A 24736-nucleotide genomic window follows, 5' to 3' on the forward strand; every position below is an offset into this window, starting at 1 on the left:
CCAATGTATTCGAGAGATAGAGGGCGCGATTCTCCGCTCCCTATGCTGGGTGGGAGAATCACGGGAGGGCCGCTCTGGCACCCCCCGCGATTCTCCCACCCCTCCCAAAATGACGTGTCGCGTTTTGTGACACGCAGCTCGGAGAATCGCGGGCTGCCGTTGCGGCCTGCCGTTCCCGATCTGTTCACGTCAGCGGCAACCACACCTGGTCGCTGCCGGCGTGAACATTGTGCCAGCAGCTGTTTTGTGGCTTGTGGGGGGCGGAGAGGGGAGTGAGCACCATGACCGTGCTCGGGAGGGGACTGGCCCGTGATCGGTGCCCACCGATCGTCGGGCCAGCGTCTCAACGGGACGCACTCTTTCCCCTCCGCTGCCCCGCAAGATCAAGCTGCCAAGGGGGAATTCTCCGCACCTTTAGGGGCTAGGCCCGCGCCGGAGTGGTTGGCGCCATGCCGACTGGCGCCAAAACCGGCGCCAACGGCCTTTGACACCCGCCGGCCGGCGTCGGGGCTCGCCGAAAGGCCTTCGCTGGTTCGCGCATGCGCCAGTGCATCAGCGGCTGCTGACATCACTATCGGCGCATGCGCGGTAGGGGGGGGTCTCTTCCGCCTCCGACATGGTGGAGGCCGTGGCGGCGGCGGAAGAAAAAGAGTGCCTCCACGGCACTGGCCCGCCCGCCAATCGGTGGGCCCCAATCGCAGGCCAGGCCACCGTGGGGGCACCCCCCGGGGTCCGATCGCCCTGCGCCCCCCCAGGACCTCGGGGGCCCGCTCGCGCTGCCAATCCCGCTGCCACCAGAGGTGGTTGAAACCACGTCGGCGGGAGAGGCCTGTCAGCAGCGGGACTTCGGCCCATCGTGGCCGATCGGCACGCCGCGATTCCCGCTCCCGCCGATTCACGGGTGGCGGAGAATTCCGGCCACGGTGGGGGCGGGATTTATGCCGGCCCCGGGCGATTCCGTCCCTGGTTCTTGATCCCACCACTAATCATAGAATTTACAGTGCAGAAGGAGGCCATTTGGCCCATCGAGTCTGCACTGGCCCTTGGAAAGAGCACGCTACCTGAGCCCACACCTCCACCCTATCCCCGTAACCCCGCCTAACCCAACCCTTTTGGACACTAAGGGCAATTTAGCATGGCCAGTCCACCTAACCTGCACACCTTTGCACTATGGGAGGAAACCGGACCACCTGGAGGAAACGCACGCAGACACGGGGCGAACGTGCAGACTCCGCACAGACAGTGACCCAAGCCAGGAATAGTTGCTTCACACCTCCTGGGACCCTGGAGCTGTGAAGCAACTGTGCTACTGTGCTGCCCTAATGAGAACAGTTTCTCTCTTTCTTGACCCCTTATAAATCTGAATGCATCTATCAAACCTCTTCTCAACTTGTTCTTCTTGGAGAAGACAACCCACCTTTTCCAATTATCAACATAACTAAAGTCTCTCATACCTGGAGCCATTCACATAAATCTTTTCTGCAATCTCTCTAAAGCCATCTCAGCCTCCCTAAAGTTCCTTTGGCCTTTACTGTTTCTAGCTTTTCACCTTTTACAAAGGAAAATTTCATTCTTTTTGGGTGCAAAAATGGATAACTTCACATTTGCCCACATCAAAATCTATTTGCCATGGTTTTTTTCATATTCACTTAATCCACAAATATATTTTTGTAATTTTATGCTCCCATCGACACTGTTAACAATGCCATCAGTCTTTTTGGCATCGCAAACTTGGGTACGTGGCTTTTTGTCCCATCAGTGTCAGTGAATACGGTGTATAGTTGAAGCCCAATATTGATTCTTGAGGGGCACCACGAGGCAAATCCTGTAAATGAGAGTACCGACCCATTATCCCCCCTTTCTGTCTCCTGCTCATCCAATTTGCAAACCAATTCAGTTATTTGCCCACAGTTTGGGCAGCACAGTGGTTAGCACTGCTGCCTCACAGCGCTGAGGTGGGAGCGCGGTGTGCCGGAAAACGGGGTTGGCGGGACGGAGAATCTCGTCCCATGTTGGTCAGGCATGACCCATCCTTTACAATTCAATGCTGACCTGTTCTGATCCTTAATTATCAATCTAATAATCTCCCAACATTCGAACCAGCTGATCTGAAATTCCCTGGATTCCTTCTGAAATAGTGGGGTAACATATTTAGTTTTACAATCTCAGGGAACAATTCCTGAATTGAGAGCACTTTGGAAGATTAGGGCCAGCATATTCTCAATTTTTTAATGCAGTGCATGGTCAATTTTTTTAAGTGCATCGGTCATTTCAGTTTTTTTTTGCCGGGCTCTCCACACTGACTGACTTGTGTGCAACCTTGGCACAGCAATAGGGTTTCTGCATGGCCGCGTCGCGTTTTTGCGCAACTTCGAGGCATCATTAGTTAGGACACCTGCAACCTTCTCACCTGCTTCCTTTAAAACCCTGGGCTGGAACCATTTAATTCTGGTAACTTGTCACTCTTTAGTGGCATTATTTTGTTAATTACTGTTTTGCTGACATTAATTTTGGTAAGTCCCTGTCCCTGATTTAACCTAGGTTTCTTTGGGATATCTGGCACACTATCCTCCTCCATACAGACAAACACATTTTCGCATGAGCAGAAATGCACTCAGACATGTAAAGAAGCAAGCAACAATATCATATGGATTACAACTATGCTCAGAAAGGAAATCATTTGTAAGCTCATACATTTAGGCACAAATATAACCTAGCAGACATTTAGATCCATGTCAGTAAACGTGAGCATAGAATCATTCATAGAATCATAGAATTCACAGTGCAGAAGGAGGCCATTCGGCCCATCGAGTCTGCACCGGCTCTTGGAAAGTGCACCCTCCCCAAGCCCACACCTTCACCCTATCCCCATAACCCAGTAACTCCACCCAACACTAACGGCAATTTTGGACACGAAGAGCAATTTAGCCTGGCCAATCCACCTAACCCGCACATCAGGGGCTGTTTAGCTCACAGGGCTAATCGCTGGCTTTGAAAGCAGACCAAGGCAAGCCAGCAGCACGGTTCAATTCCCGTAACAGCCTCCCCGAACAGGCGCCGGAATGTGGCGACTAGGGGCTTTTCACAGTAACTTCATTTGAAGCCTACTCGTGACAATAAGCGATTTTCATTTCATTTCATTTTCTTTGGACTGTGGGAGGAAACCAGAGCACCCGGAGGAAACCCACACACACGGGAAGAATGTGCAGACTCTGCACAGACAGTGGCGCAGCCGGGAATTGAGCCTGGGACCCTGGAGCTGTGAAGCAATTGTGCTCACCACTATGCTACCGTGCTGCCCAAATGGCTAAGTATACACCTATTTGTGTATGGATTAAGTGGGACATTCAGGTACACAAAAGAGGTCCACAAACATACTCATGTATGTATTTCCACAACGGCATAGCCAGTCTGTGAACACATCTTAAACACACACAGTCTATAAAGCCTTTGGCTATTAGGACCAAGCAGAAGAAAGGGCAGAAATACAACATTGCAAACCTGAATCCTGACCCTTCCCCATTGTTTTCCCTTGTTACAGTGTATCACTAACTGGCATAAGAACAATTCAATTGACAACTCACTGCTTTTACCCGATGCTGTGCTGAGCTTTAGCCGAAGCCACCCTCTTGTGCACCAAGTTGTTCACCCAATCAACGATCAACCAGGGCTTGTGAACAGAAATGCACAGTATTCACAGATCATCGCATTGCAAGTGAACTCTTTGGATGGAACATATGACGTTCTCTTCCTCGGAACAAGTGAGTCCATCCAGCTCTCCTTTGAGTCGGATTTCCTGGTGATAGTTCCATGTACCAGTTGGGGAAATGTCCAGTGCATATTAGGATTTTCAGTCAATGAGTGCAGCGAGCTGGCAACCAAAGGGGGTTGAGAATACAAGTTGGTGCAAGATTCTGTGGTGCTCGAGTATATTCTGCTGTTCCTTCTTGTGTCATCCCATGAGAACATCACCCCGAACTTGCACTGTGATGTTCCTCTGAATCAGCACCGTTTATACCATAGGTATACCATACATACTAGGGTGGCATGATGGCACAGTAGTTAGCTCTGCTGCCTCACAACAGCAGGGACCCAAGTTCAATTCCGGCCTTGGGTCACTGTGTGGAGTTTGTATGATCTCGCTATGTCTGCGTGGGTTTACACTGGGTGCTCCGGTTTCCTGCCACATTCCAAAAATGTGCAGGTTAGGTGGATTGGCCGTGCGAAATTACCACTTAGTGTCTAGGGATCTGCCGGTTAGGTTATGGGGTTATGGGGCTAGAGGGGACTGAGCATGGGTAGAGAGCTCAATCGAAGGGTCAGTGTAGATTCGTTGGGCTAAATACCTCCCTCTGCACTGTAGGGATTCTATGATCTATTGGACTAGGTATAAACAACACTACGAAAATTGTTGGCACATTTACTGTCATGGTAAAAGCCTTTTTAAATTTACTTAAGTTATTTATTTTTTAATTTAAAGTACCCAATTATTTTTTTTTCCAATTAAGGGGCAATTTAGCAAGGCCAAACCACCTACCCTGCACATCTTTTGGATTGGGAGAGTGAGACTCATGCAGACATGAGGAGAATGTGCAAACTGCACGCGGACAGTGACCTGGGGTCGGGATTGAACACTGGACCTTGGCGCCGTGAGGCAGCAGTGCGCCAATGTGCTGCCCTGACTGTAAAAGCCTTTTTTGAAGTTAAAATCCTCAGTCCTAAAGTCTTAAAAGCTCAATATGTATCTGGTTGACAAATAGCTTCCCGCTCTCTGAAATGTGTAAAAACCCAGCGAACTGGTCATTTTGATCCAGCCGATTAGTGAGAATTCCATGCCTTGTCATTGTCACTGGCATCCTGCACATACCAATTATCTCACCTGAACTCCCAGGTAAGCACCAGGTCTCATCTACAGATGATCCAACCAGCCTGAAAACTAAACAGACAGCTGGAGCTCTAACTCTAACCAGCCAAAGTTCTGTGGTTCCAGCCACCATGACAAAGCTCTATTCCCCTGCATATGCCCTCAATCCACAGTTGTACAGCACTGGCTGGGAAAACATGTTCCTAAGGGAATTTTTTTAAAAAAGGATCATCACCCCCTCTGAGAGTCGGAGGGTAAATGGTGCAGCGCTGAATCACCAGAGAAGATCGATCGCCGGCCTCTGTTGAGGCAGCTGATCTCAGTTTGAAAAGGGGTTCAGCATTTCGGGGTTGGGAAATGGAAGGGGGGCATGGGGGAGTGGGGGGGATGCTGCTAATTTGGAATGTCTGGGAGTGAAAGGATTAAGTAAGGGGATTTTTATTTTTATTATTCATTCATGTGATGTCGGGGTCACTGACGAGGCTGGCATTTATTGGCCATCCCTAATTGCCCTTGAGAAGGTGGTGGTGATCTGCCTTCTTGAACCTCTACAGTCCATATGATGTAGGTCCACCACAGTGCTGTTAGGGAGGGAGTTCCAGGATTTTGACCCAGCGACTGTGAAATAATGGCGTTATATTTCCAAGTCAGGATGGTGAACGACGAGGAGTAAAGATTTCAGATGGTGGTATCCCCGTATTTCTGCTGCTGTTATGTTTCTAGATGGTAGAGGATGTGGTTTTGGACAATGCTGTCTAAGGAGCCTTGGTGAGTTCCAGCAGTACATCTGGAACACCATAGAGAAGGTCTGCACCACATTTTGGGATCTGTCACTTGGCTTTGGAAAATTGGTATATTCAGGTGTACTGAGAAACTTGTTTATGCTTAAAAAGGGGGAAGAAAATGAAATTTTATGAAAGCACCCAAAATAAATACCGAATATTTGCAAAACATAAACCAAGTAGAACTGACAGATGATGCCAGTCTGAAAAACATTAATGTTTCAGGCATGGATCTTTTGTTAAGAATGGATGAAAAAATTGACATATAACATTTCATAAGGGTACAGAAAAAAAGACTAGCGATGTCGCTTCTCGGAAAGACCAGCGTTGCCTCTTCTCGGAAAGACCAGCGTTGCCTCTTCTCGGGCAGACCAACGTTGTCTCTTCTGGGAAAGACCAGCGTTGCCTCTTCCCGGGCAGACCAACGTTGTCTCTTCTGGGAAAGACCAGCGTTGCCTCTTCTCAGAAAGACCAGCATTGCCCCTTCTCGGAAAGACCAGCGTTGGCTCTTCTTGGAAAGAGCAGCGTTGTCTCTTTTCAGAAAGACCAGCGTTGTCTCTTCTCGGAAAGACCAGCGTTGTCTCTTCTCGGAAAGACCAGCGTTGTCTCTTCTTGGAAAGACCAGCGTTGTCTCTTCTCAGAAAGACCAGCATTGTCTCTTCTCGGAAAGACCAGCGTTGTCTCTTCTCGGAAAGACCAGCGTTGTCTCTTCTCAGAAAGACCAGCGTTGTCTCTTCTCGGAAAGACCAGCGTTGTCTCTTCTCGGAAAGAGCAGCGTTCTCTCTTCACGGAAGGAACAGCGTTGTCTCTTCTCGGAAAGACCAGCGTTGTCTCTTCTCGGAAAGAGCAGCGTTCTCTCTTCACGGAAGGAACAGCGTTGTCTCTTCTCGGAAAGACCAGCGTTGTCTCTTCTCGGAAAGACCAGCGTTGTCTCTTCTCGGAAAGAGCAGCTTTCTCTCTTCTCGGGAAGACCTGCATTGTCTCTTCTTGGAAAGACCAGCGTTGTCTCTTCTCGGAAAGACCAGCGTTGTCTCTTCTCGGAAAGACCAGCGTTGTCTCTTCTCGGAAAAAGCAGCGTTGTCTCTTCTTCGAAAGAGCAGCGTTGTCTCTTCTTGGAAAGACCAGCGTTGTCTCTTCTCGAGAACGCCTGCTGGACCACATACTAATCAGGCAATGGTGAAGTCACCTGCAGGACAGCCTCTGTGTTCAGCAGCACCAGAGGGGAGACAATTTAAGAGGCTCAGTTGGCAGCAGGGCAGGAAGGTTGACCATCGGCCTTGCTGCCCAGAAGTTAATTCAGGTAGGGGGTGATGTACGGAGGTGGTGGCAGGGTTTTGGTACTATGCCATCAACCCGTCTAAGTACATCATGCCTTCTTGCCTGCAAGCTAGCCAGCAGCAAGAGCACAAGATTCCACCCAATGTTTGTGTTTTCCTTTCAATAACTAACGTATAATCCTTTAATCGCTGGAGTCCTGTTCAACTGGCCTTTGATGTTCCTGCAATCAATGTGCTTTTCCTCCTCACCTGCTGATTAGAATAGTTATGTCTATAGGTGACAAAAGCATGGATGAGGGTTTCAGCAATAGATGGGCTGAAATAGATGGCTAGGTTGGCGACATTACTGAGTTAGAAGTAGAATGTCTTTGTACTTTTTCAGAAGCTTTGTTCTGGGTTAAATTGGATGGCGAGTTTGCAAATACTTCTTCAGTCTGCAATGATGAGAGGTGTGGCGCTGGAATCAGTGGCAGTGATAGGGAGTTCCCGGCTGGTGCCGATGGAATTGGTCTTCTGATGTTCAGCTGGAGGAATTTCAGTTCATCCACAACCAAAATGTCAAATAAGCTGCCTGACAGCACTGAGGAATCGAAGTAGATGCAAAAAGTGATGAATGGTAGAAGAGTGTCATCAGCATACACCACAGAAGGTGATCCCATGTATGGACAAGGTTGACAAGGGACAATATGCAGTTAAGAATTAAGAGGAAGCCAAGGATAGATACATGAAGGACCCCAGAGTGAATTGTGCTGAGGTTGGAATAGAAGCTATTTCTGGAAATGCTCTTACCATGGTCAGATAGGTCTGAGTGAGCCCAGTTCCACTGAGCTGGATATTGGAAGAGAGGCTTTGGGGAAAGACTGTTTGAGGTTGCGTGGTATTGTTCCAGTGCTGATATGATATTTCAACAACCCTCTGGCTTTGTTCTGTAGTTAGGCATAAACCATCCCCTCTTTATCATTGGCAGGTGACGGACGTTTGCACAAAGCTGTATTGGTTGGTTCCAGCAGTCACATCATTGAGGAGAAGGAATTATTCAAAAATTCTCAGCCCATTCAGAACCTTCAACACCATCAGGTATGAAAATCACCATGAGTCTCAGTTTCAGAAGGTGCGAGAAGGAAACCCGTTTATTGCATAGAATGAACAGTGAACAAATAGGCCATTCAGCCCAACTAGTGCTTTCTGACATTTATGCTCCACTCACATCTCCTCCCATCCCTCCCCGTATCAGCATAAGAAATACACCTATACTAACCTCCTCAAGCACTCCCTCTGATTATGTGTTTTCATCATTTTAAAGACCTATTTGATCTCCCCTCTATAATGATCAGCATAAGCAATCATGTATATAATGATGTAAGCGACCTCCAACCAGCAGGCGGCAGTGTAAATCTATCACATGGCTCGACCGCGAGGAGTTGGGAGTTAGTTGTGTTCGTGGATAGTCATACTTGCAGTATCTCTCGGATAATTTATCAGTATTAGTAGTTGTAATATATTTCTCATAGCTATCTTTACCACGCGTTTATTTTATAATAAAATACTTCAACTAGTCAAGAACTAGACATTCTGTGCATCATTCTTACAGCCGAGCACCAGATCGTAACACCCTCAACCTTCTCTTTTCAAGAGAGTGGAGACCCAGCCTGTTCACCCTTTCTTGAGAGGAATAACCTCACGGTTCTGGTGTCAGCTTTGTTCATCTTTTTTGCACAGTCTTCAGTGCCTCTATATCCCTTCTGTAAAATGATGATCAGAATTACACGGTGCACAATGAGTGGTCGAACCAAGATTCAGTGCAGGATTAGCATAACTTCCCCACTTTTCATTTCTGTGCCTCTCGGAATAAACCTTTGTGTTTGGTTTCATTTTTAATGTCCTTGTTAACATGTGTTGCAACTTTTAGTGATTGGTGTATTATCTCCAGATCCCTTTGATCCTTTACCGCACTTCAATTCTAATTTTCCAAGTAGTGTGTGGCCTCCTTATTTTTCTTGTAAAGATGTAATACATCACACAACATGATCAAAATAAATTTCCCAATGATATGTCCATTCTTCGAGTTTATTCATGTCTTCTTGTAATTTGTTGCAGTCCTCCCCCGTGTTCATTATCCTCCCTAATTTGGTGTGGCCTTAAACTGAGTGAAGTCCTGGAGTGGGACGTAAATTGTCCCAAATCTCCTGGCTCATTGTTCAAAGAAAATTAAATAACCGCAGACTCCTTTAATTCCCAATTATTTTTCACCTTCATATCATAAGAAGAGCTTTACATGACTCTTGCTCTTACTTTCCTTCTGTTCCTGTGGTGAAAGACACAACCTCTGCTCAGTATTCTTCCTTGAACTGAAGATCAAAATGTATCCATTATATGTTCACCACTTTCATATAATTTACAGTGCAGAAGGAGGCCATTCGGCCCATCGGGTCTGCATCGGCTCTTGGAAAGAGCACCCTACCCAAGGTCAACACCTCCACCCTATCCCCATAACCCAGTAACCCCACCCAACACTACGGGCAATTTTGGACACTAAGGGCAATTTATCATGGCCAATCCACCTACCCTGCACATCTTTGGACTGTGGGAGGAAACCGGAGCACCCGGAGGAAACCCATGCACACACGGAGAGGATGTGCAGACTCCGCACAGACAGTGACCCAAGCCGGAATCGAACCTGGGACCCTGGAGCTGTGAAGCAATTGTGCTATCCACAATGCTACCGTGCTGCCTTGCTGCTGTAAAAGAGTTCATGTAGAATGCGGCTGTTCTGATGCAATTGGCTCATGTAGAGATCACCTGCATTCAAACACACAAGAGAAGATTTGCAATCATTAGAACATAGAACAGTACAGCACAGAACAGGCCCTTCGGCCCTCAATGTTGTGCCGAGCCATGATCACCCTACTCAACCCACGTATCCACCCTATACCCGTAACCCAACAACCCGCCCTTAACCTTTTATTAGGACACTACGGGCAATTTAGCATGGCCAATCCACCTAACCCGCACATCTTTAGACTGTGGGAGGAAACCGGAGCACCCGGAGGAAACCCACGCACACAGGGGGAGGACGTGCAGACTCCACACAGACAGTGACCCAGCCGGGAATCGAACCTGGAACCTGGGACCCTGGAGCTGTGAAGCATTTATGCTAACCACCATGCTACCCTGCTGCCCCTGAAGAGTAAACCTTTTCAGTTGCTGAAAAGTCTGAACTTCTGCTGTAATTACTGGAAATTTTCATGTACTTTTATATTCAAATTTTCCTGTCACTGCAAAAAAATTGGAATGAAACACAGGGGGGGATTCTCTGTTCCGCCGGCAGAACACCCCCACCCGTGGGTTTGCCGGCGGCATTGGGTGGCCACAATGGGCAATCTCATTGGCTGGCTGCCGGATTCGAGGATCCCGCTGCCGGCGACGGCGCGCCGCCCAGGAACATGCGGTTGGGGAGGTGGAGAATTCACCCCACTGTCGTTTCCAAATTACCTGCGGATTTTTATAGAGCTTTTGATAATAAGGCTGTGGTCCTCACTGGGATGAGTTCAATTTTTGTTCAGTACTGTTTAGCTCCCTTCACCCTCAGGCCAAAGTAGGTTAAGGCAGCACCTCCTAAACTCATGTTGCCTGCCACCTGGAAGGACAAGGGAACGCCATCACCTCTGGGTTCTCATCCAAGTCAGAAACCATCCCTGCTTGAGCATATGCCACCGTTACTTCATTGTCACTGGGTCAAAATCCTGCAGCTTCCATCTTAACAGCACTGCAGCAGTGCCTTCACCATGTGCACTACAGTGGTTCAAGAGAAGGACCACTACCAGCTTCCAAATGGAGATTAGGAACATGCAAGTAAATGCTGGCCTTGCTGGTGGTACCTATTGATGCGACCATCAATTCACTCAGAGACACGAGTTGAAGTAAACTGTGGCTTTAATCGGCTTACAGTTGAGCCTGCCTGCGACTATGCTGAACTGAGGGCGGACTCGCAGGACCGTAGCACTTATACTTCCTGCCCTGTACATGCTCCTCATCTCCCCCTGTGGGCAGAGCTGCGCAACGGCTCACAGATGGAGCCCACAGGGACACAGTGATGTACAGTGTGAATTATAGTGGTTACACATTCACCACACCTGTATTCCAAGGACACATTTCAAAATCCATCAGGAACACTACAAAGAGCTGGGAAGGGAAGGAAGGAAAGTACCTATTCAGGATTTCTGCTGCTAATTACTGCCAAGTGGACATAACTTGAGGGCAGGTGCACATTTGGCTGGGATGCCACTCTGTGGATGAAAAAGCCACTGAAACGCATGGATCACGTTCACACGATAAGAATAGTCATGGACTGCCTGCGGAATTGTACCAGTTAGGGAGCTGCCATCGGGACAAACAGGGTAAGAACTGCAAGTAAAAGATCAGAGGCGGGATTCTCCGACCTCCTGCCAGGCCGGAGAATTGCCAGGCGGCGGCGGGAATCCCGACGCCGGCTGCCGAATTCTCCAGAGCCAGTTTTTTGGCAGGGGCGGGAATCGCACCGCGCCGGTCAGGGACCGTTGGCAGCGGACCCCCCGTTTGCGGCCAGTCCTGCCGGCGTAAATCAAACCAGGTCCTTACCGGTGGGACTGAGCTCTGCGGGCGGCCTGCAGAGTCCTCGTGGGGGCGCAGGGGGATCTGGACCCGGAGGAGGCCCCCACGGTGGCTTGGCCCGCGATCGGGGCCCACCGATCTGCAGGTGGCCTGTATCGTGAGGGAATTCTTTCCCTCCACGCCGGCCGATGTAACGGTCCGCCATGGCAGGCGCAGAGAAGAACCCTCCTGCACATGCACTGGGATGATGCCAGTACACACTGGCGCTCCCACTGTTGCTCGTTCTGGGTGAGTGTGCTCAACACTCAATTTGGCTCTGTTTCGTTACTTAGCTTTGGAGTCACCAGGTATCGTTAAGATACCGCCACAAGTTTCAAGGTGAAGTTCAAAGCAATAAAACCATACACCAATTAGTAAGTTCAAACAAGACACGTTTATTATATTACAATAATCTACTAATCATGCATATAAACCATAAGACTAGGCTAATCCTACCGCTAATAGGCCAAATACTTATCTGGATAAGGGGACTGCCGGATCAGGGAACAACGGCCTCTAGCTTGTCCTGGGTCCGCAGGCTTCCAGTAGTTATGGACTACAGGGGGTCAGGAGTGTCTATCTTGTAGCGTGCTGAAGTTAAAACTCACCACTATTCTTAGAATTCCCCCTATACCAAAAAAGGGTCGATATTCTAAATGGTGAACAGAGATTCTCACTCCCTGACTCCGATGCAGGCTTCGGTGGGTGCTATTCAGGTCAAACTATATTTTCAAGTTATCCCCCGGTATAACCCATACCTTCTCCGAAGAATTTTACCTACTTACCCCTTAGTAGCATCGATCCTGGGTCCTGCATTGCTAAGTAAGTAAAGTAGACTTTAGAAAAAAAAACAGTTTTTCAGGTTAAGTAAGTTATTTTATTATTATATTTTTTCTTTTAAAAGCTGCAAACACTTTCTTGGAAAGTGTCTTGCTTCTGGATCCTTCCTGTTGGTTGAAGGGACCTTCAGGCCCACCTTGACAATCAATCTTCTTTAAAATCTGGTCTTCTTGAGATGTATTCGCTGGTGAACTCGGTTGCTGTGTCCTATCCTTCCCATGTACCGAGCTGTGAGAGCTGGCTCTGCTGGTTGTCCCCTTTCTTCGGGTTTATATTCTCTTTCGAAGAGTTATTAAGTTTTAACGACTTTATTGTAGATGAGCTTGTTTCACTTTGATAGTTAAAAAATATCTTTGATGTAAACATTTTAATACAACTAATTATTCATTTTGGGCATAACGTCTCCTCTCAGATCTGATTAAAAAATGCTTTGGTTTCAACAGTTACTTTTATTTCTGTGATTTCGAATCGTTTAATTTTCCAATTGTCCCCAGCTCATAACTTTGCCTTTGATTTTGACTTTAAATTATGTCTCTCGTAGACAGGTCGTCTCCAATTTTCTTTTAATTGACTTGATGTTCGTAGAATTTTACACTTAGAATTGACACCAAATCCATCCTTTCCAGCGGTTTACTAAGAGAGTTTATTTCAATTAAGGTGTGAAACTTTGCTTTTAGCTGTATGCTAAAATTGAACTTGGTTATGACTTGAAAGACCTGCCTGCTTTAAACATTCGTCACTTAATTCAATTGAAACTCTCATCCATGCTTTTCTAGATGCTTCCTGAGATAGTTACTTTCAATGAAGGTGTGAGCCATCGTTTTAGCTTACCACATGAAACCCGTGTGTTTGCTAAACCCGCTTGTGAGAAAGAATCTGCATTTTATAATCCTGCTCTTTGCAGCTGCTATTAACGTTTTGTGGGATCTTTCCCTGTACCCTCTCAGACCAGATATTGCCAGACTTCCATGTTTCAAATGACACATTTTTCTATATTTTCAATTACAGTGCGTTGTGACTTACTTGCTAGCGGCTTCTGTCCAGACCTCTCCTCCTCAAGGTTCTTCTGCTGCAACGGTGTTCTGCTGGGAGGGCTGGCTGGTCAAGGAGAGGCTGGCAGAGAGAGAGAGCTGGGGTCGCGGTCTCTGTCTTATACTCCTCTCAGGGACTTGCGCCCAACTGAGCGGACCCTCTATACCAGGGGTGGGCAAACTACGGCCCGCGGGCCGCATGCGGCCCGCCAAAGGTATTTCTGCGGCCCACCAAGTCATTAAAAAAAAAAAAAAAAATTTTTTTAAAAAAAATTTTTTTTTTTTTTTTAAATTTTTTTTAAAGGTTAATGGGTGGGGGGGCTGTTGGGTTACTTACTGGTATAGGGTGGATACGTTGACTTGAGTAGGGTGATCATTGCTTGGCACAACGTCGAGGGCCGAAGGGCCTGTACTGTGCTGTACTGTTCTATGTTCTATATGAGGCGCCCACAATCATAACCGGGTGAAGTAATTATTTTACTTAATATACTATGCGGCCCTTTGTGAATTGTGAATTTCTGAATGCGGCCCTTGCACGGAAAAGTTTGCCCACCCCTGCTCTATACTCTCGCAATCGATTGGGTCTCTTCCCAATCGATTGATTTGAATTCCCCAATAGCAGGGCAGTTGCTCGATCACTGGGGCAGTTCTTGGAACTTATTGTTTGGGGCTTCTTTGGCGCCAAAAAGTCTGGCCTTCCATTGAATGTATCGATTAGTGTTTACTTGTTTCTATTGTGCCTGGGGATCGCCCGGTATCGCCTCATTAATATGTTAACTGTTTTCTTTTCATAGTGCTGTCTGGTTTCTGCAACAGCCAAAACTGGTTTCTGCAGCAGTCCAAATATACAAGCGTTTGCAAGCTGCTTGCCTTTTACAACATGTCCATTTTCCCTGCATTCCTTGCAATCTTCCATTTTGTGTTTGGGCAGTGGTCACCCCAGGTGGCTACACCACACATGTGCCAACTCGTGCCAGCCTGCGGAGGCCCTTTGGCGGTGGTTGGCGCGGCGTCAACCCCGCCGGCTCCGGCCTTGCCCCTGAAGGTGCGGAGGATTCCGCACCTTTGGGGCGGCCCGACGCCGGAGTGGTTCACGCCACTCCTCGGTGCCGGTACGGCCCACCCCACCGGATAGCGGAGAATCCCGCTCCAGATGTCACTAACGTTATAAATTACACCTTGACTTTAAAACAGCTGTCTTGTGTTATTTTTATCCCTCCTCCAGGGGTTTCTGTACATTGGCTCTCCCACTGAAGTTATTCAAGTTGTGATGGCAGATTGTGAACAGTACAAGACCTGTTACGACTGTATCTTTGCCCGGGATCCCCACTGTAGCTGGAGTAAACTCACATCTCGATGCAAATTAAATGAAAAACATTCTTCAAACAGGTAAGAAGAGATCACCAAACAGTCATACACTCTCACCCAGGGGTGAAGAGAAAAGAATCTAAGGCATGAAAATGAACCACGAGGGTGTCAATAAAAATTAATTGTGTCTCTGTTCAGACAAATCTAATCACCCCCATATGTATGAGGCGGTATGAAGGTTGTGGTCGGGGCCAAAGAAGCCAGCTGGGCTGGCAATGCAGGAGTCTTGTCAAATGTAACGCAGGATCTTATTAGTTTTTTTTAGCTTTGTTTCCTGCCTCGCAGCTGGCAGAATGGCCTCCATTGGGCTAGCAGGTGGGATGGCAAACTAATAGCAGGAGGCTGAAACAATGAGATCATTGGGATGGCCTGGAGACAGGCCAGTGATCAGGTGGGCCTGGGCTGAAGCCTGCATTTGGAGAGCTGACGGGAGCTCCAGGGTGCCCTTTATCTGCGAAGTGGCCTTTGATTAGTGACTGTGGGAGGTTGAAAACCGGGGAGTTGGGAGAGGCAGCCAGCGATCTGGGGAGAGGCCGGAGATCACAAATTCTGGCGGGAGGCAAAATATTTGGCTGGGCAGAGGACTTTAAGCGGGAAGCTGGTTTGAGATTGGTGATTAGGAATGTTGCTAAGAGGCCAATGAAATTAGGAATTGTGGTGGCTGTTGGCCACAGCTGGGGAAGGCAGAAGAATTCCTTGAGGGACCTGACTCCTGTTCTCCTGTCCTACAAGAAGTGGCGAAAGTGGCACTTAGTTTGTGAAGACAGCGCTGCATCTCCCTGCCATTGCCGAGTTTCCTGTACCCTAGGGAACTTGTACAGAATAAATATATTTTAAATCAGGCTCCTAACTACACAAGAAAAACCAGGTAGAATATGAGCAATTTCTTTTTGCACAATGCCTTGATATATTTTGAAAAGCCCTTCCTGGAAGAGTGGTGGAAGCAGCTTCAGTGGCAACTTTCAAAAAGGGAACTGGATATATACTTAAAAAGGAAATAATTCCAGAGGTATTCACCTCTAGTTTCAAAGTTAATTCATGGCAGGAGGGGTTCAGCAGGGTAGAGGTTGCAGGTAGTGGATGGGGAGTGTAAGGGGTCAGCAGCAAGGGCAGAGGATGCCTCTCAGCAAGCAACCCCCATCATCAACCCCCCCCCCCCCCCCCCCCCCCCCCCCAAAAAAAACTCACGTCTCAATGCTGGACTCCTCAATCAGGCATTGAATGCCTTTGAAGGAGAAATTCCAACTCCTCCAACATCTCCCCTACCTGAAAGGCCTACACACAACTGCGTTAATCATTAATACTAACAGTACTAGCAATGGCAGAATGAGGCCCGTAATTGATTGATTGTCGACTTAATGGCCTCAATAGATTGTAGCGCAGGAAAATCGACCATGGGCCTTCCCACGCCAGACTTAATCGATGCAGAGGCGGTAAGTCAATGGTCTGCTCATCTACCACCCTCACATCCCATGAATTGCCCTCCCCACCTCCAAACTAGCCACTTGAGCACCCTTCTGTTTTAAAGAACAGAAGTAAATTTAAGTAAATCTGAATACTATCAATGTTCTGTACATATGAGCTTGCTAAGCACAGTGAAGGAAATTTAAGGGCTTGAGTACGAGAATTGAGGGAGAGCTGGGTTAGTCAGACAAATACAATTTTGGACAGTGGAATAAACATTTGGATGTTACTTCTTTGGGTGAACTGACCTGTTATGACATCTAGTGGCTAAAATGGTGCTATGCAAATGCTTTATTTATATTTTAATGTTTACTGGATCCATATTCCACGGAGTAGAATTCTTGTATTATTTCCGTTTTTCTGCCATTTTCTCGCTTCAAGGATGTCGGTCGATAATTTACGACCATTGGGTATTGGCAGGCTGAACTGTGTGTCAGTTAGAGCAAGTTAGAAAAGAAGCTGGATTGGGGTGATTAAGTGGGATTAAGTGGATTGGGGTGAGGTGGAAGGTAATTTGTTTATCTTCTGATAGAATCAACATTCTTTGGAGAAGAAAAGTAATTGGTGAAGTTTTATAAGATCACTTTCCTCTAAAACAATTTTTTAAAAGTTGCAAATAAATAATATTCTCATACTTCGTATTTACTGCTGGAGTTTCTTCTACAGCAGTCAGGATTGCACTTAGACCAAGTTTTAAACAGACCTGTGCTTGTAATTATTCACTTTAGCAATTTCTGCTGTAAAGAAATGTTACAGCTTGTTTCTGTGCTATTGATTGCCAACTGGGGATTAATTTGCATATTGAGATGGAGAAGCAAGATTGCTGGTTGCTTGTGCAGGCAGAACTGTTGCCTGAGCCTCTGGTAGTTGTACTATTGTGTATGTGATTGGCAATAACGGCTCCGTTTAATGGCCCCATGTCACCAGTGTCGTGGCAGATCTAGAGCAGCCGGATCTGGAAATCTGCTCAGGATGTGCTCTGCTGGATCCTTGCCTTCGCTCAATTGCCTCAGTCTGATCTTTTCCAAACCCTGCCAGTGTCAGACACATCCTTCTATATGTGGCTGAGGCGATATCTTGTAGACCAGCCAGGACTGACCACCGTCTGCTGTCCTATGCGAGGACAAGTGAACCAGATAACCCAGGCTTGAAGGTCTGCAGGTTAATGGACTATAGAGTTACTGCAATAAAGCCAAATCCTGCCCTCACTTGCCATTCACCTTCATGCACTTTCCAGCAGAGGTCACCGGTTAGTAGTTCAACAGAGCTTGTGTCCAAATGTGGCTCTCCTGCAGCTGTTATCATAACAGTATTACTGCTAACTTCCAGCTGAGGGTCATGTTGGTCCCAGTTCTTATACTCAACATACTTGAGTACATACTTGAGTACTCATACATACTTATCGAATTGAATAATCGGCGGTTAAATTCAAAAGGGGTTGCCGATCACAGTTGTGGCTTGAATTAAAATCCAGGCACTTAGTCAGACAATGTGCCCCAAAGTGCGTATTCTTACATCCATATATAACTCTCATTCTCACACCAGTGTTCCTTTTAACTTCTGATTTAAGGCTGCAGACTTTAGTGTAAAGTGAGTACCAATTTATAATGAATTGTGGTAAGAGGCTTTTGTGCTGTCATTATGGGTTGTATTTGAAGTCAAGGCCTGAGGTTGAAGCACAATGTGTAACCCACATTGTCATCCAGTGCTCCCTTTGCTGCTTTTCAAGTTCAATCTTTACCACTCTGTTACATGCACGAGGTAAAATTAAATGTCACCACAGTGCCAGAGGCTGCTCTCCCTTTTTGAGAGAGCTGACTGGTGGTGATTTAACCTGAGGGTTGAGAAGGCAAATAACCTCAGTTGGTACGGGAATTGAACCTGCGCAGTTAGCTTCATTCTGCATCACGTACTAGCCATCCAGCCAACTGAGCTAACCAACCCTGTACAAGTTATCATGATTATCGAAAGGCTTCTAATGAGAGGTGGTCTAATGAAGGCGATGTTGGGCTCTATCCTGTTAGATTAATGTGGATGATTCTTTTCCTTTTTCAGTGACTTATTACAAGATGTAAAGAAAGGCAATGCTGCAGCATTGTGCCCGCCACAGACAGGTAATTAACTGGTCTATCAGTTGGGTTGTGTGTATGTTACCAAACCTGCTAGTCAATGATTTAAAGCAAAGCTATGGAGCATCAAACTCCTGAATAAACATTCTGGAATAGAATAGAATACTTTGCAGTCCAAGCTCATGTACACTCACTGTGCAAGTTCACCTGGCATCGGTTACTCAACTGAAGGATTCACATGACAACCGAGAACTTAATTTCCAATGAAAGGAGAAAAAAGCCAGCAGCACCCCGTGTCCAAAGTGCTTCCTCTGACAGTGGAACTTGGAGAAAGATTGGTGACAGATGTGAATAGTTATCCTTTATGAAGGAATAGTGTCAGAATCCCGTAGCGTGTCGGAAGATGATAAAAAGTTAAAGGAAAAAAGATACCTCTTTGGGAAACCCAGACAGGTAGAGGGAATAATGGTCTCACTGATGGGTGGAAAAGGTGGTGCATCAAGCTAAACACTGCTTTTCCCTTTCTGCAAAGTGGGTTTCAATTAAATCTAACTAAATGAGATAATCTTGCTCTCCCTTAGGGAAACTGGATTCAGTAGTTAGCTGGGCACCGTCCAGGCAGAGATCTCAAGCACAATTTCGTATTGGCTGGAATTTTGCAGATCTTTGGGGACGCGCTTGGATGCTGGAATAATGGTGGGAAGGCATCGGGTGGCTTTCCCTTGTTGTTTTGCCAGCATCGGAAAAGGTGGTAGATAGTTCACAACACCTTTCCCCCACATGGCCAAATCTAGCCACTCTGTGTAGCTGCTTCCTCCCCCTGCCTATACTGGCTCATGCCTCCCAGTGGGTTGCAGGAAGCCTTCCTTATCGAGCATTCTTTGGCCCATAGAGGCGCCCCCCAGTGGCAATGGCCGCCGCTGTGGCATCTGCGCACCCTGCCTAAGTGACCACAGCCACTCTCTCCCGAGCCAAGCACCCCCAGCCCCCACTTACCTGTTTGTGAGGGTGCACAGCGCTCCAGGTGCAGCCCCAACAGTGGCTCCTGCTCTCGGTGGCGCTATTGAGGATGCAAAGCTGCTGGCCCTCTGGTTTGCAACCTTTGGAAAGCAGCCTGTTATCCTCAATATGATAGCAAGCCTGGAGGTAGCCACTTAATTGGTTGGCCCCTGCTTTTGGGCCCAGCAGTGGGACCGTTGCCATCTTTGAAAAATCTAAGCCATTGATGCCAGTCCCAACTGAACCTAAAAGAATGATGATAAAACTCTTGACGCAAATATCTGTTTAAGTGCCAAACCAAATTTCATGTGTGATTGATTCAAATTGTGGGGTGTTTGGACAGGGAGAACAATTTGTGTAGTTGATTCTTTTGGGCCTAATCTTTCAACCTCTATACTCCTGTTAAGTGATGCAGTATTCATTTAAATTCTTACTAATTCAAAGCCAAATTGATTTTTTTTTCTTAATGTGCTTATTTTAGTCATTACTATGGAACTGGTAAAAGTATCTATGGCTCTTCTGCAGCTCTTTTCTGTCCTACTAACTAGCTCTTCATCGATATCAGAGGTAAATTTTAGGATTCGGGAAAGCTTCAAGGAACAGACTTTGGAGAATAAAGTTAATTGAGACAAATTTAAAATGAGCATTATGCTCAGCAATTTAAAAACTTTATTTTCTGACCTATTTTGCTGTAATACTTTCTTCCATTTTAGAAGCTGCAGAAGAAATGATTCTGATTGTCGATGATGATTCAGACACGTTGCTCAACTGTAAACCTTTGTCTTCAGTAGCCCACTGCGAGTGGATCACTCCTAACAAGAACATAACCTTTGATTACCACAGCACAAGACTGCTAGTAGCAGGGAATGCAATTGGTACCTATGCCTGTTGCTGCTATGAAAATGGCATCGGTCAGATCGTGGCCTCCTATAGTCTCCGATCCAGGCGATCACGGACACTGCTGATCTTGTTGATTTTGCCTATTGTATTCATCGCAATAATTCTCTACTTTGTCATGAGCTCAAGGAAGACTTGATATTTTGTGGATCAATGAACCTGGTATATGCAGTGAACACTGGGCTTTATAAATAAGGGCATAGAGTACAAAAAGAACAATGTTTTGATAAACCTGTATAAAACACTGGCTGGCCTAAATTGGAGTATTGCATCTAGTTCTGGGAACCACACTTTCCGGACTAATGTGAAGGAATTAGAGAGGGTGCAAAAAAGATTCACAAGATTCCAGGGATGAGGAACTTGAATTATATGGATAGATTGGAGAAGCCAGGACTGTTCTTCTTGGAGAAGAGAAGATTGGAAGAGGATCTGACAGAGATCTTCAAAATCATGGCGCGTCTGGGCAGAGTAGAAGGGAGAAGCTGTTCCCATTGGTGGAAGGATCGTGAATCAGAGCCCACCAATTTAAGGTCATTGGCAAAAAGAGGCAACAACGACACGAGGGGAAACTTTTTTTTAAACGTAGAGAGTGGTTAGGATCTGGAATGCACTGCCTGAGGGAAAGGTGGGGCAGATTCAATCGTGTAAACTTTCAAAAGAGAATTGGATCATTACCTGCAGAGAAAAGATTTGAAGGGCTACGGGGATTGAATTTCTCTTGCAGGGAGTCAGGGCAGAAACAAAGGGTCGAATGGCCTCCTTCTGTGCCACAACCATTCGAAGAAATGTTCTCCAAATAGCTGCATAGCACCTTATCTGAAGACCCGAAACTGGCCAGCCTTGATGACAAAATTTATCTGCGGGCAACAGAAAGCCGTTTGAGCAGCAAATTATACTATTGTTCGGACGTTAATGCGGTGATTTTGAATCCTCTTGAGGGCAATAAAACTTAATTTTCATAAGTCTATAGTCAAGATTTCGACAGTACTCGGCGTCGCCCTTGTTTTAAGTACCGTGGACACGACATCCGCAAATCCCTGCCAGTATCCCCTTCGGGCATGCCCAAAACATATGGACATGGTTTGCTGGCCCTCCCTCACACACTTGTCCTCTATCCCAAAAAACCTGCTCATCCGGTCCACCGTCATGTGTGCCCAGTGAACTACCTTGAATTGTATCAGGCTGAGCCTGGCACATGATGAGGACTTGTTGACTCTGCTCAAAGCATCCGCCCACAGACCCGCCTCTACCTGCCCCCCTACCCCCCTCCACAGCTCACCATGGAGTGTCGGAAGATCTGGGTGTCCGGGGGTGAGAGAGGCTGACATTTCCCCCCTCCACAGCTCACCATGGAGTATCGGAAGATCCGGGTGTCCGGGGGTGAGAGAGGCTGACGTTTTGGCCTTTGCCTCCTTGGTAGCTTGGAGACAGATATTGTTAACGTGGAGGGACTCGAAGCCTCTGAATCAGAGGTTTGGGTTAGCGACATGACTGGGTTTCTCAGACTTGAGAAAATTAAGTTCTCCCTGAGGGGGTCAACGTTAGGGTTTGTCCGGAGGTGGCAGCCATTTATCTACTTCTTCGGGGAATGTTAAACTGTCAGCAGAGGCAATAAGTGGGGAGGAGTTAGGCCACTTTGTGTTTAGGGTAGGCGGGATTAGTGAGAGATGGAGAGATGTTTTTTGCACTTATAAACTTTATGTTTATATTGTATTTGTACCGTTTATTGTTATAAAATTCAAAATGCCTTAATAAAATGTTTAAAAAGAAAGATTTTGACCGTAGCTGTACCATCCCAATAACATTGGTACTGCTGCTCCCTCCATTTTTAAAGAGGCTCATCGCTGGATTCCCAAAGGGACAACTTAATTGCTTTCTTTTTACATTACAATATTCTCGGGTTGTTCATTATGGTTGCTTTGTGGTCATACCCCACTGGGGATTACGTTTATCTGTCTTCTGAGGATTAAGGTTTAGCTTTGAATCGAAAAGAGACTGAGAATGAGATCTTTCTTCTACGTCATTGGTTAACAATTCCATTTTCAATTTTTTGGGGGTGTTTGATCAAACAGTTTCAATTCATTTGCCATGCATTAAATGGGTAACATGCGATTTGCGGCAACTAAATGGGAACTTTATTCAAATATTTACCATGCATTTTAATCTAAAATGTGATGCAGATAATTTGGGCTTTTATACTCTTGGCTATATTGGTAAAGTAAATGTGTACCAAAAACTCCCCAGGAGTTGCCAATCTTGCCTTCTTCTTCAGCGATCACTTGCTAATGAGTATGATTGTTCATCTGAGAAACTCCATGGGTTCTATGGGTCTTTGTGTGGCTGATGAGCCTGATCCTAGATCCTCATCTTCAACTGGACACTTGAGCAGGTGTTTCTGGCAGGTGGGATTGGTCCTTGGACTCTAGATCGCTGGTATTCCTTTCTGAAGCTCCTTTTCACGGCCTCCTCTTGCTGTTGGGTATCCTCGAAGAATTGTGTCCCTTCAATCAGGAAGCTCCTCCAAGTGAGTCTCTTCTGAGCAAGAGTCTCCCAGAACTTTACAGCTATGTTGCATTGCTTAAGGTAAGCCTTCAGGGTGTCTTTGAAGCACTTCCTTTGTCCTCATTTTCATAGAAATCATCATAGAATATACAGTGCAGAAGGAGGCCATTCGGCCCATCGAGTCTGCACCGGCTCCTGGAAAGAGCACCCTACCCAAGGTCAACACCTCCACCCTATCCCCATAACCCAGTAACCCCACCCAACACTAAGGGCAATTTTGGACACTTAGGGCAATTTATCATGTCCAATCCACCTAACTTGCACATCTTTGGACTGTGGGAGGAAACCGGAGCACCCGGAGGAAACCCACGCACACACGGGGAGGATGTGCAGACTCCGCACAGACAGTGACCCAAGCCGGAATCGAACCTGGGACCCTGGAGCTGTGAAGCGATTGTGCTATCCGCAATGCTATTTTGTTCAGGAGCCTTCCCTGAGCTGGGCAAAGAAGATTTCCTTTGGCAGTCGGGCGCTTATGATAAATTTAGGAGCAGTATTTTTCATAAGGGGAGATGAAACATTGAAGAAAAAGTTACAGATTGGAAGTGAGGTGAAAAATAAAGATTGTGTGTGATAAAGAGAGAGTAACATTACTTCATCTATAGGTTACAGTTAGGGTGTATCACTGTTACCCCCATTACTAATCAGATATTTATCCATTTTTATTTAGAAGGAATACATTATTTCACCATTTACTGATAGATTCACATCTACTGTACTCTGCGTATATTTTGTCTTATATATACTTTGGTTCTTCACTTACGGTCTATGCCCAGTCCTCAGGTTGTCTTTGTCCGATAAAAGGTTTCATGATCGCTATGGAGACGAATAATTCTTGATGAAAGGAATCGATGGACAAGATTTCAGTCGTAGCCAAAACCAACACAAAATTACGCATAACAGACAAATGGGGCGGGATTCTCTGACCCCCCCCGTCGGGTCGGAGAATCGTCGGGGCGGGGGGTGGGGGGGGGCAGTGTGAATCTCGCCCCGCCGCTCTGACGCCGGCTGCCGAATTCTCCGGTGCCGTTTTTTTGGCAGTGGCGGGGATCATGTCGCGCTGGTCGGGGGCCATTGGCAGTGCCCCCTTACCCCCCGCCGATTCTCCGGGCCCCAATGGGCCGAGCGGCCGCTCGTTTTCGGCCGGACCTGGCTCTGAGCATAGCCTGCGGGGGGGGGAGAGGAAACCCCCTGCACATGCGCAGGGATCACACCAGCGGTTCTGTGCATGCGGCAGAACACGCTGGCGCTCCCACTCATGTGCCAAATCGTGCTGGCTGGGGGATGCCAGTTGGCGCGGCGCCAACGACTCCAGCTCCGGCCTAGCCCCCGGAAGTGCGGAGGATTCCATAACTTCCGGGTGGTCCGATGCCGGAGTGATTCATGCCACTCTTTTGTGCTGGTACGGCCCGCCCCGCCGGTTTGGGGAGAATCCCAGCCATGGGCTCCCGCATCTCCCGCTATTCTCCCACCCCCCCCCCCCAAAATGGCGTGTCCGGTTTTGCGACACGCCGCTCAGAGAAAAGGTGGAGGAGCAGGAAAATAGATTGAGAAGGCAGAATCTGCAGATAGTGGGCCTGCCTGAAGGAGTGGAAGGTGTGGGTGCCACGAGGTACATGTCAAAGATGTTGGTGGGAGAGGGGGCTCCTCAAGTGGATAGTGCACACCGGTTCCTGAGGCCGAAGCCTGGAGCTGGGGAGCCGCCGAGGCGGTGATCATGAGACTCCATACGTTTGTGGCGAAAGAGAAGATCTTGCGGTGGGCCAGGGAGATGCGCAACTGTGAATGGGAGGGGAACAAGGTGTGAATATACCAGGATAGTGCAGCTGAGCTGGCAAAATGGCGTGTGGGGTTCAATAAGGAGAAGGCGGTGCTATATCTTTTTTTGTTAATATAATTTTTATTGGAATTTTTTACAGAAAATATAAAACATAACGACAAACAATGAAATGCA

The 24736-nt window shown here is 47.0% G+C and overlaps 1 protein-coding gene across 2 annotated transcripts in view; it reads left to right on the forward strand.

The window, feature by feature from the left end:
- The window catches only part of LOC119965102 (semaphorin-4B-like), an 89810-nt gene extending 68406 nt beyond the window's left edge, over positions 1–21404 (forward strand). Inside the window, exons 10-14 of one of the 2 annotated variants that reach the window (XM_038795400.1) lie at positions 3542–3761; positions 7891–8000; positions 14649–14812; positions 18311–18369; positions 20037–21404. In XM_038795400.1, the coding sequence (XP_038651328.1) occupies positions 3542–3761; positions 7891–8000; positions 14649–14812; positions 18311–18369; positions 20037–20359 (876 nt within the window). In that variant the 3' untranslated portion in view covers positions 20360–21404. The remainder of the gene's footprint in view (positions 1–3541; positions 3762–7890; positions 8001–14648; positions 14813–18310; positions 18370–20036) is intronic. The other variant, XM_038795399.1, reaches the window with a different exon arrangement.
- The last annotated feature ends 3332 nt before the right edge of the window (positions 21405–24736 follow it).

Source organism: Scyliorhinus canicula, chromosome 4, assembly GCF_902713615.1.
Source record: "Scyliorhinus canicula chromosome 4, sScyCan1.1, whole genome shotgun sequence".
In the NCBI taxonomy this organism is placed as follows: domain Eukaryota; kingdom Metazoa; phylum Chordata; class Chondrichthyes; order Carcharhiniformes; family Scyliorhinidae; genus Scyliorhinus; species Scyliorhinus canicula.